At 43.1% G+C, this 12,910-nt stretch overlaps 1 protein-coding gene across 2 annotated transcripts in view; it reads left to right on the top strand.

Annotated features, from left to right (window-relative positions):
• galnt14 (UDP-N-acetyl-alpha-D-galactosamine:polypeptide N-acetylgalactosaminyltransferase 14 (GalNAc-T14)) overlaps positions 1–12,910 on the top strand; it is a 71,296-nt gene that overhangs the window by 34,044 nt on the left and 24,342 nt on the right. For both annotated transcript variants that reach the window (XM_023840932.2, XM_023840933.2), the window contains exon 3: positions 9,976–10,074. In XM_023840932.2, the coding sequence (XP_023696700.1) occupies positions 9,976–10,074 (99 nt within the window). The remainder of the gene's footprint in view (positions 1–9,975; positions 10,075–12,910) is intronic.

The following is a 12,910-nucleotide window of genomic DNA, read 5'->3' as shown; positions in this document are numbered from 1 at the left end:
CCATCCATCCATCCATCCATCCAACCATTCATATGTACAGTTTTGCCAGAAATATGAAGTCCCAAGCCAGCCAAAAACCTTCCAAAGAACATTGTTCCAGAATTCTTGATGTTGTCCACAGGGAGCAGTATCTTTGATCATTGTATTCATCCCTGCGGCCTTTTTTTGCCCAGTGTCTTTTTGACAGTGTAGTCACAAACATTTCAGCTGAGGTGAGGAAGTCTCGACGATCAATGGATTTTTCTGTATGACCTCCTGCATGACACCACACCGCACGCCTGCAGAGATTCCGGCAGCTACTGAGAAGATTCACCATTACCCCAAAGTTTCTGTTGTTTTGTGGCTTGATGTCCTTCAAGAATCTATGTGCAGGTTATAAGAGCCAAGATTAGCGACGTTTATGCTGGGAAGAGGTGGCCCCAATCAGGACTGATTACCAAGGTGTTCAATTATTAATGCAATTTGAAAACTTTGGAACCAAACAAATGAAAGAAGCTCCAAAGTATGTTGTCATGTTCACAACCATACTACACAGCATCAGTACTAGTTTAGCATCTTACCCATTTGATTGTGGAGAAATCACAGCGGGATCAAACACTCCAGTAATACATTTGGGGCGTCGGTTTATGTTTTATCAGCAGCATCAGTTGCTACATCTAGAGGTTTGAGTCAATTTTGGTTTGTGTTCTGTCTAGAGAATAAACTGGAAGGGTTAAGGGACTGGTAGTGTAATTGCAGAACAGCCTTAAAGGCTTGAAGAACCCAAAAAGGGCTCATATATTACGTACTATGCGAGTAGCTTCATGTATTGTTCCTGCTTCAGCTTTTTTTAATCCGAGCAAATTGCGAATTAACCCGAACAGCTCCGCTTCTGTCTCATGCACACACACACACACACACACACAAACAAACGCCATGTTATTCACTACCACCCGACACAGATCATTTGAGCGATTTCTGTAGTACAGTAAGTATATTTCACTGCACATTTGTGACAATTTGACAGAAAAGGTATTTATATGAAGAAGGCATTTGCATTTATCATTTAGGCTGAGCCTTGGCGTTGTGAGTAATTTGAATTTCATGTTAAATTAAGAGCACCCATGCAAATGGCAGTTGTACCAAAAAAGTAGGACAAATAATATTCAGTATATTTTAACTAAATGGGTCTGGAAAATGGAAGCCCGCGGGGGGGCTTGTGTGTAGCTCTGTGTCCCGGCCCTGGCTCTGCGTGTAGAGTTTGTGTGCTTTCTCTGTGTTTGCTCACATGTGCACTCTGTGATATGCTGGCTTTCGCTGTCCTTCCGGGGATAAGCCCCCGGCTCATGCAGCTCAGTCCTGGATAAGTGGTCATAAAGTTAGGATGGATCAAGGAAACCAAAGAAGGACATTTAGTGGTCGGGTTTAAAGACATGAAATTGTTCCTGTGTCCTGGGTATTACCGGTCAGAAATGTATTCCTTCATTTACATGCCAGTTACTGCATTGTTCGTTCTTCGATTTAATGTTCAAGTTTGAATGAATAGTGAGATTAGAAACATGTGAATGGAAGGAAACAGAGGAACTGACCGTAAAAAAATTCAGCCAAGGCATAAGGAAGCTCTCAGTCTCAGTGATTTCTTGAAAAGTAGCCTTTTGGATGAAGTGTGCTAGTTTGACCACTCTTACTCTAAACAGCTGTGCAACATTCCACGACGTCCGTGCAAGACTATATGCTCAGAGGCAGTGCAGGGAGATGCTGATGGTCTGATATTTTTTTCCCAGCACGGCAGGCAAGCCGTGTTGACATGACATACTCCTCAAGCCCATCGTCACGTCTAATCTCAGTTTTCCTATTGCCCCATTGCGGTGGAAATTCTGGAATCTGGATCAGAATTCCATGAAGAATTCTCGCGTTGAACACAGGAAAGACACAGAGAAGCAGGTTTCAGCGTAGCTGCCGAGCCAGTCAAAACCTGACAGTGTCTGTGCTGGAATTTTATTTCCTGCTGTTATTACTGTATAAACAATGTGTTCATTGTGTTTGCTCACTAAATATTTGGATTGCAGGTGAACGATAAAACTGTATTCAAATACGTTACCCTCTATCCACTGTATTTAAAGTTTGCTTGAAAACATTCAGTAGCCTTTCTGTGGAAATATATGGAAAAAAAAAAAATAATATATATATATATATAGTATGCAACCACTGGTTTAGATGCAGGAGACATACTGATGTTGTGCTGGTTTCGGTCCTGTGATGTGAGAAAGTTGTGGAACTGTGACTACATCTCAAGAGATAAGGTTTATATATATATATATATATATATATATATATATATATATATATATATATATATATATAGGTTGCTTTGTAGCACGTTTGATGCTGTATCCAAAAGTCCAATTTCCTCTCTGGTACGTTTATGACATCAGAGTATTCCTGTGACCTAGACCAAGGCAAGTGGCTGAGAGGTATGTGATGGACATCAGAGTATTGCAGAGTAACCTGCAAATGCTTCCTTTTACTTATTCAGTGATTTTCCAAACTTCCAAATGTGCAAAATAAAATGCAACTTTTGCTTTTGAATACTAAGTCAGTTTGAACTTATGACAGACACTGGTTTATAAAATTGTAAAAATATGGGGAGATTTTCTTCTGTGACAATATGCAGGAAATAAACATGTAGAAATACGCATAGAGTGATGGATATGTTGCACATCACATCATAAAAATGCCACATTTTCCAAACTGTGCCTTATTTTAATGTGGGAGCTTGGATACTCTGGATGCAACTGTGAATTTAGGACATAAACTATTGTTTAAAAAAGCACAGGAGTGTCTTCTGCAAGTGACCCATTTTCACGTTCCTCAGATGTGTCAATTCTGAAACCCGCAGACTGCTGGGGATTCAGCATTAATTTGTATCTGAATCAGCTGCTGTTGTGCTGTCAGTCACCCGAGCTGCGACACGGGGAGTCGCTCCCAGTCGTTCGCCGAGTTTCCGATGGATCCATTTGCGCATAAACCACCCCCACGCACACACACACACACACGCACGCACACACACACACCACCTCCCGGGCAAGGCATCCCTCACTACTTGTCATTGATAATAAATCAGCATTTCGGCTCTTGCTAGTGCAGCTGTGAATTTTAATGAATGTTTAAAACACCATTAAAGTGGGATACGGATGATAAGAACTATTCTCCCCGATCTCGGCAGAAGCTCAGTGCCGGGGGCTGCAATGGGTACTCGTCCCTCCGTTTATTGATGAAGACCCTGACCTGGGGTGTTTCTGGTTTGTTTGTTTTGGCTTTTGTTTTTTTTGTTTTTTTTTTGCATGGGGGGGGCTTTGGAAAGCGATGTCCCCTTTCGCCTGTGCCCGAATTATATCTCTGAGAAACTGTCACAGCTGTCATATTGGTAGAACACTGAAAGCGATTCAGCCGCAGAGAAATGGTGTCAGCCTGGGAATCCGGCTGCGTCTCCTCGCTCGAGCGGCTTCTCATCGAGCCTTCGGCTGCCGCCGGGTGACCGGACAGCCAGGTAAACGAATCAATGAGTAAAGCATCCGGAAGAGCTGATCGAGGACGAAAACAGTGTTCGCACTAAATGGGGTGAAACTTGCAGCGTGAATATCCTGCCTGTTGATTGAATCGTTAGTTGTCCTTAGGTTTGGTTACAAGCCCATGTTTCCTCTTTGTCTCCATTCAGCATTCAAACTGTCTTATAAAACTGAAACGTGTGTCTGATATTTGAAAGTAACACACAAGTTTGATCATCAGACACGATCGGCTCAGATCCACACTGGGGTCCCAACGTACAACAAAAAAACAGGAAAGTACATAATGTCTGCAAAGTTATAACTGATCTCGTCGTCCTTAACTTAAAAACCCTGGCTAATGGCTGCTGTTCTTCTCTTCTTGACAGCGATACACCAGAACCCGCAGCTCACAAAGTCTTCTCTTGTCTGGCTGTTGCTTTCATCTTCCTTGTTCACCTTGCTTCATCTCGTGTTCTTTCTCAGAGACACTAAGTAACGAGGTTTGTCTACATTTCAAATGACGGGTACACCCGATCTCCCGTCCCTCCAGTGGGGGTTATGCGGATTGGACGTCTGCTGCCTGCCAGCTGTCTGTCTGCACCGAAGGAACAGAACTTGATACGTGCCAGGAACGATGGCAGTGTGAGGTCGGCTCCTGGGCCAGCAGGGCTTCTCAGACGTCAACACGGGCTTTCTTACACGTTGGCACCATGTGGCTCACCAACAACTTCCTGAAGCGTCTTTCTGCCAGGCCCAAATGGAATTCTGGCGAACCGAACCATTCCCATTTTTTTTTAGTTCCCAGCTTGCTGAGAACTGTACTGGTAATAGGCCGGCCCACGGTATGTAAAAACACACTGAAAACACTGTTGCCATTCAGAGGAGGAGGTCGGTTTTTAGAACTCCTGGTGCCAAATGTTTCTCCGGAATCCTCGTGTTGAATTAGCCTTTGTGGTGAATATGTGTCAGATGTTCCATGACAATGTTGCATTCCAGCTGAAGCAGAACACTCTTTCCCTTGGACTCGGGCAACCTGGTAACGTTTCCCAAATAGGTGAAGAGAAAGAATGAGCTGATCCCCACTTCAACCGTGGATGTACTCCTTGGGATTACTGGTTGAGATCCAAAAATGAAGGGGAGATCACTAATATCAGTGTCATTTTTATATCATTGACACAAACCATCCACGGACACGAGCAGGTGTTCCAGGGGGCGGCTGCACGTCCTCTGTCAAGCAGTGTGGAAAAATATTGCTTGACAGAGCACCTGCTTTGCATGTATGACTTCTTGGGATCAATCCCCAGACTCTTCAGCTTGATGTACCCTTCATATTGCTACATTTATTTGGCACTGTAGTCTAAGGGAGCCATATAATTTCATCATATACATGCAGTTATGAACCATAATGTCTGTCTTTAAGTCAAATTTCAGAACAGGTACATATGGTTCTTATTTATAGTCAGTTGACGATGTTTGTCCTAGTATATAGCATATATTTTAACTTTCTACGTATATAAAATACTTAAGAAATACTTCCAAATACACTAAAACATCTTAAAAATAATAATACAGTACATAATAATGAAAATACAGTAATAACAAAAGTGACTACATACAGTACTGTACTCTACCTCGATCTGACGAGCCGCTGAGCTACGCAATGTATTCATGAGTGCCACACAAAGCATTGTGTGTGTTTGTTATTACAAACCATTATACTTAACTTGATTTTTTTTATATAATAGGCTTTATGGCAGTCTGTTTGTAAGTAGGAGTTGTCCATAGGTCAGACGCTCTATAGCCAGGGACTGCATGTAAGTAAATAATAGTATAAGATCCTTGAACCTTAAGTGCAACATAATGCAGGTGTGGAGGGTCTCAAAGGGGCCCCAAATGTCAGCCAAGGCCACTGATGTCTTGCTTATGTTTGTCACACTTGTTTACTTCCAAATCAAATGTGAAACTATCTGAAAAAGCCCCCATTAATCGCTGCTCCCAAACACAAATGGGCTGATATGAATAATTTCTGCACCATCTGCATGCAAAGTTAGACCATGTCTCCGAAGGCTACTCTCCTCTTGCAAAGAAAACATCAATCTACCGATATTCATGTGCAGGGGGGAAAATGTTTGGCACGGATACTCACTTTGTGCTTCTGCCTTGACTCTGCAATAGTTCTTTTCTTCAAGGGAGCGTATCTTTTATTGATTATGATTTATTATTCATCATTTATAAAAAAAAAGAAGAAGAATACAGCAAAGATATGAGGAAAGAAGAGCCATATCACACAATATAAAAATGCTGAGGACAAATTAGATCAGGATGGTACAATATAATTCTAGATAAAAAAAAAGAAATGCTCTAAATTACGGTGGGAAAATTATATTTTAATGTAGTATAACTCCCTTGTCTTTGCTTGCAGCGTGTGAAGGCTGCTTTAGTTGGTTTTAACTGTAATTTATTCTAGATCAACAATTCTCTCCTCTCGTTGTAATTTTATTGATAAATCTGGAGTAGCTGCACCCAGAGCCGAAGGATGCATATTCTAGCAGCTGTTAGGGCAGCAGAGATGAATCACTTCTGGATGAACATAAAAACGCTGTCATTCAGCTGGGGACAAAATGTGATCTATGGGTACTTTTTGCTTAGCGGTGAGATGCTTTGGCTCCTCTCGCCAATAGCACGAGCAGATCCGTGGAGCTGTGTAGGAGACGTGAAAACAGCGGCATGTCTGGTTTACACCATTCACATCTAAACCAGCAGTAATTCCAGGAACGTCTGGTAAACACTGAGTGATGATAAGGTCTTCTTCCTCGTTCTAGTACAGATGGTTCATCTTCTGTTCTTTATACAGGATTAATCTAGTGGTCTCTCTTCAGTTTTATTTTTATTTTCAAGCCCTTTAGAAATATCTCTTCCCAGAATTGCTGATGTGGGAGCGAAATGGACTTCAGCTTCAGAAACCACTTACAAAGCATCACATTCTTGTCAGTTTGAGGATTGTTGCCTTGGTCAACATTAATAACAACAAAGACTCTTCTTATTGCAGTGTGAAACCTTACCTTATAACCTGAGTACGTAAATGAAACATATGTATATAAGATGGTAAGTTTCCAGGTGCCAGATCTGTTACAGTTAGATTAGGCAACTGAAAGAGGTTAAATGTTGAGCTACGAACTATGGTTGAGCTACTTGATCGCAGGATTGTTTTACTGGGCAATAAAAATGTGTATAGCCATAAATGTAATAAACATTGTGTAACTGTGACCTAACTAGGAGTGGTGGTTCTGAGCTAGCAATTGGAAGGTTGTCGGTTTGAATCCCGTAAATGCCTGGAGTGATCCTGCTCCATTGGGCCCTTGAACAAGGCCCTTAACCTGTAATTGCTTTGTCCTGGATATGACGTTAATCTACATCCAGCCCTGCAACTTACAGGGAAAATTTGGGGGTTTGGTGGCTCTTCAGCCACTGGAAAAAAAAAACTCCCAATGTTCCACTGCATTTGAAGTAGTGTGCTGCTGAGGTGTCACCTGCTGTACTTGGGTTCTCATCCCTGTGGTTGTCTGTCATGTGGTGGGTGTGCAATGGGCTGTATGCTCCACACCTAACTCTGAATGTGAAAAGAAGGATCTTAGGTTTTGTAAAAGGTTGTGCTGGTCTTCATACAACAGTCTATGAATTTCAGCATCAATACCACAACCAGAACGATTCTGAAAAATATTTCATGGCAAGTAGGCCTTTCTGTGGGATCCATTTGGAAGACATGCTATCCAGTCGACCACCAGAACATCTTTAAATTGCAACAGAGGACAGTAATGTGCTATTGCTATTCTAATTTTACATACATCTCTGTGTTTTTTGAAGAATTTAAAAAGAAGAATGTATCAGGCTATCGTATAAGAGGAAGGATATCGAAAAACACTCCTCCAGCTTGTTACATTCATTTGAGTCAATAATTGCCGGGCATGGAATAAAAACTTAATGACCGTTATACTGCTTTGATGCTTGACTTGCACATTAACAAAGTCCTTGAAAAGGGTGATTTCTTAATAGCGACAAATATCCTTCGCCCTCCAACATGTAGCGGTACTGAAACGGAGCTCTAAAAACTCAGAAAGTGATCAATAATGAGCTACCTGGCCTTGATAGGAAACCTAGACAAAGTGAGTGATCTCTTAGCACATAAAATTAGGGACAGTATGAATTGTACCCTCCTTATTGATGAGCTTCGTATTAGCCATGTGGCTTACGCCATTTATCATTCTTGAGTCCACTGCATGTTGGTGAGAGTCTGTCTAGCTTTAAATGTGCTGAAGTTGCTGCTTCGGTACTCAGTTTACCCATCATAGACAGCCTGTGACCTGCAGCTACATCCAGGAGTGTCTGCTTGTCATTAAGCTTGTTTCCCCAACCTATAGGGCTTATTGAACTGCATAGATTTAATCCCGGGCTCCTTCACCTCAATCTTTGATGGGTCTAGACCAACTTTTCAAACATCAGTCATCTTAAATATTCTAAATGTCCACTTGTCCTCATAGTCCCTAACTACCAATTTAATTTACACTTCCTATGAATTTCTACAGTATAAGAGTCTATAAACACATTCATAACACATTAGAATGCATTCATAAAGCTTTAAAAAATATAGCTATAGACATTTAGAAAAAGGCAAAACACATTATAGCCATGTTTATTATGCACTATGACTGCCTTATGAAGCTCTCATCTATAATGCACTATAGATACATCCTTAATGCTTATACTGACCATTATAATGCATTATGAAGGTGCCTATAGTGCATTATAGATGAGAGCTTCATTGGCACTTATGAAGTATTATAATCAACACTATAATTTCTTATGACTGTCAATAGAAAATACTATAACGCTTTATTAATTTTATCAGAAGGTATTAGTAATGGATTATAAGTGACAGCTTTAAGTAAAGTGTTACTGAGTTCTCTTCTAAAGAAACAGATTAAACAGACTGTTATAATCAGGGCCAATCCATGCATGGTGTATTCCAGCCCAATACTGCCTGGGATATGCACCAAGCCCCCTCATAACCCTAACCAAGCAGTTGGAAGATGGATGGGTGTAATCAGGGTGTTATTTAGACATACTTTGATGAAGGTCAGGTCTACCAGATGTATCATGATGATCATAAGCTCAGTACAGTCAAAAGCTCGCAGCCATCATTTTACTATAAGGCTTTTATAGAAGAAACAGAGTCCAGGATTCGGGGAATTTCTATTTAAACTCCAGGCTGGGGAATTTCATTTGTCTCACCACAGGGAGTAGTGGAAGTCTGCTCCCAGTTGAGGATATTCAGGCAGGTGCATTATACAGGAGAGCTTAGTACGTGAGGCATCATGTGACATGGAGCTAACAGTTAGCCTAGCATCATAGGAATTGGCCAGGTGGGGCCTACAATCATTGCCCTGACAACCTTTATGTTTAACCATGATTACATCAATAAACACCTCACTACATGGAAGTATAAATTTTAACTCTTCCAGCGCAGCTAATAAATATTATAAGAACCTTAAGGACTTGCCTCAGTCCTGCTGTGAGCCTCGCTAGAAACATATCTGGGCTATTTGCCATGCCGGTTGGCGTGGAGCGTCTCTGTAAACGAAACTGCCCCCAGGGCTCATCCCATCTTCCTTTCATTAGGAAACCTTCCACTTTCTGTCGGAGGTCATGTGAATTTACGATTCCAACCTTCTAGTGTATATGAGGAGGAATAAACTGAAGGAATGTGTTTCACGGGAAGTAATAAGCACTTGTCAATCAACCATATATGGGCGGTCACCCTGTGGCACGCTAAATGTTTGCACTTTGCTTTGCTTTTTAAATACTCCACCACATCCATTGCCATGGTAATTGTTACACTCGGTCAAAGACATAGACTGTGGGCCTTCAAACATTTGTAAGAAGCTGCAGAGCAGGTGAATGACCTCAGGATTTCTAGCTGCGTCTTTGTTTGTCCTTTCCAATGCGGATCTGAACTCTCCGGAATCTCATCGTTTCTTACCTCTGTGGCAAATCGATGCCTATATGAAACTCCCACACTTCTTATGGTCAGACACATAAGTGGGTTGCTCCTGATCTTATTTATAACCCTGCACCACGAGTCTTCTTTTCTCACTGCATGTCCTATTGCATGTTTGCGCTGTTCGTTCACAATGGGATGCTTTTGTCTTGTTACTCATAGCAACAGCACTCTCAATTATAAGACCCTTTTTTTTTCTCATGTTTAGCGATCTGCAGTGTTTGGATAATGCTATCTCGGCACAAGGTCTTTTTTTTGTTCTCTGGAGGGAAAGTGTAATAAAGGATAGGCAGAGAGGTGAAACCGCATTGAATTTGCGACACTGCGAGCGGAGCGGAGTGGAGACGCGCGATTGGCTGAACGCTGTTTGTTTGTGGTCCTGTGTTGTCTCAGGTGCACGTCCTTCCATTATGGCCCAGACCTGCCACCCACGTCCATCGTGATCACCTTCCACAATGAGGCCCGAGCCGCACTCCTGCGCACCATCCGGAGGTAAGGCTGTGGGCGCCGGGCTCCCGTACTGCGGAGGCCAGTCCTCTGAGTTTCGTCTGAAGTGCAAATGAGCCAATGTTTGTTTCAGTGCCCCTCTAGCCCCTGGATCTCCATGTTTTCTCTAACAACATACGCATTAAACCCAAGTACATTTGCATTTACATATATTTCATTGAGCAGATGCTTTTGTGCAACGCGACACACAGCTGAGGGAAATAGCACATTACAAACATACTTGCTGTCGAGGAGCCGACTAGGCATAAGCGCAGCTAGGCTGAGTTTCCAGTGAATGCCCAGGTACAAGCATAAGTAGTATAGAGCAAGACCTATGCAACAGTCAACTTCCATCAGAGCAGAAGGCTAATGAGGCAATTAGGTGATGAGAAATGCAACATTAAAGACATTCACAGGAATAGATGGTTCTTGAGGCATTTTGTAAAGGTGGGGAGGGAATCTGAATATTGGATGTGGTTTGGCAGCTCATCCACCGTTGGGGAATCACAGATTGGAAACGTCTGGAGTGAAGGAGACAACCACTACATCTTTTGATGTTTTCCGGTACCTGCCCACCTTCACCACCAGTTGACATCATGATTACCAGTAAATGTCAACATTCTCCACTGCCCGAATGGGTGGATTCAAACGCCATAACGCATACCCCTTCCCCCCTCCATGATGGGGCAAAGCTCATTGAATACCACCCCTGCCCCCAGATTATGATCTCGTTTATAGTCGGGTTTATGTGCTTTGTAAATCATGGTACCACTACAGAGTATCATATGAAGGCTCCTGAATCGCTGTACATGCAGCCAGCCACTGACAAGTGGACTGATTTAATGAGCTCTGAAGGTTTTCAGAACCTACCGCTTGACAGGAAAAAATTCTGAGCACACTGGTGCTCGGACCAGAGAAATCCTGTTTCTCCTAGTCAGGTCCTGCCAGATTAATTTTGATATGCCTCGCCCTAATTGGACCACGCACCATCCCTGCCAGAAATACCTGTACTGCTGCAGGAGACGGTCTGACGCCCCCAGGATCCCTATAGACTAAGGAAAGTTGCATTCTCTGCAGTTTTTCTTCCCATAAAGTTTTTTAGAGGGGTACAAATGCATTCTTTTTTTTCCCTTCCACTTCGATCTTCTGGACATGCTCTGAGGTTAACTGTCTCTCCCTGTCTTCCTTCTGTCTGAATTTATTTTTAATGGATATGATTCTAATCCCTCTGTCATTCACGACGGTCGCAAGGCACTCTGGGTAATCGCCCCCTGCGGCTCAGCAGTCCCAGGGGCCTGTCTCAGTAGGTGGGGTTTAATTAGCCTGCTGTTTTGTGGTTTCCACTGTGTTCGTGTCATAGCCTCCGCACAGTATGACTTTAATTATTTATACCCTCAACTTGTAGCCCATGGTGATGTAACTGAAGGGAGCAAGAGGGGAAAAAACAACATAGTAATCTTTATGGGGTCTTGAGGTTTAGCTTGGTTGTCTCATTTGTTTTGAAAGCGGAGACTGAGTCAGAGCTAGCATTTTCGTAGCCGCTGCTGTAAGCCAGGGAAACCTGCCTTATCCCCGGTGGCTGTCAAAAAGGCCATTTGACCTCTGCACTTCGTTTCCATGGGGGCACCATATGATGCAACACTGACCTGAAATGGATCTGAAATGTAGGCTGCTGACTTAGCCTAGCTTTCGGTGTAGGCTGCTGGCCTAGCCTAGCTTTCGGTGTAGGCTGCTAGCCTAGCCTAGCTTTCGGTGCAGGCTGCTGGCCTAGCCTAGCTTTCGGTGTAGGCTGCTAGCCTAGCCTAGCTTTCGGTGTAGGCTGCTAGCCTAGCCTAGCTTTCGGTGTAGGCTGCTGGCCTAGCCTAGCTTTTGGTGTAGGCTGCTGGCCTAGCCTAGCTTTCGGTGTAGGCTGCTGGCCTACGTTTCGGTGTGTGTTCCTGCTGAAGCAGCCTATTACTGCAACTGAACCCCGTGTCGAGAGAATATTCTAGCAACCCACACAAAGGCCTGTCCCTCAGACATCTCTGGAAACCACGGAAGGAGGGCGGACAGGAATGACGGCGGTCTGGGCGGTGATGCTACGGATGAGCTCTCAGATTTTTTACCACCCCGGACAGCACGGTCATTACCCCAAAACTGCAACGTAGTGTTTTAGTAATCTCAGGTGTCCTAAAAAGAATCCCTAAGAGTCGTAATGGTATGGAGGTTGGCTATAATTTAGAAGGAGTTCATAAGGATTTTATTAAACGAATAGGTTTAATATCCACCCTGCATTCAATTCTCACTTGTGAAGATTAATTGTATAAGTAGAAATCCTGCCTGGGAAGAGGGTATTGCCGTAATTAGATAGTGTTCTCCCTGTTGTCCTGGGAGCACTAGAACTGTTCGGTCCTACCAAGAACCTCTTCCTCACAGTTGTTCCAGACCAAATAAATACAGCAGTATTTCCCAATTCAGACCTCGGGGATCCACAGACCCCCAGGAGCTGGGAAGGAGTAAAAATGTGGACTGTCTGGCAGGGAGCTCAGAGGGAGCAAAAATGTGGACTGTCTGGCAGGGAGCTCAGAGGGAGCAAAAATGTGGACCGTCTGTGGGTCCCCGAGGACGAGACTAGGAAACACTGAAATACAGGAATGCATCTGGAAACCAAAACAGGGCATCCAGTCAAAGGCTTGTCTGTTCTTCATGTAATTAGCGCAGAGGTTCAAAGTTACGACACACAAAGCTCATAAACATTTCATGACATCAATATAATGACCTTGTTGACGCAGTAAGAAAGATTGTGAAGATCTGAATCGGCTCGAGATAATTCAAGGTTTGTCTGTTTGAGGGGTCTTCATTG

The sequence above is a fragment of the Paramormyrops kingsleyae genome, chromosome 19 (genome assembly GCF_048594095.1).
Source record: "Paramormyrops kingsleyae isolate MSU_618 chromosome 19, PKINGS_0.4, whole genome shotgun sequence".
Taxonomy (NCBI): Eukaryota; Metazoa; Chordata; class Actinopteri; order Osteoglossiformes; family Mormyridae; genus Paramormyrops; species Paramormyrops kingsleyae.
This window is presented reverse-complemented; position numbering and strand designations above follow the sequence as displayed.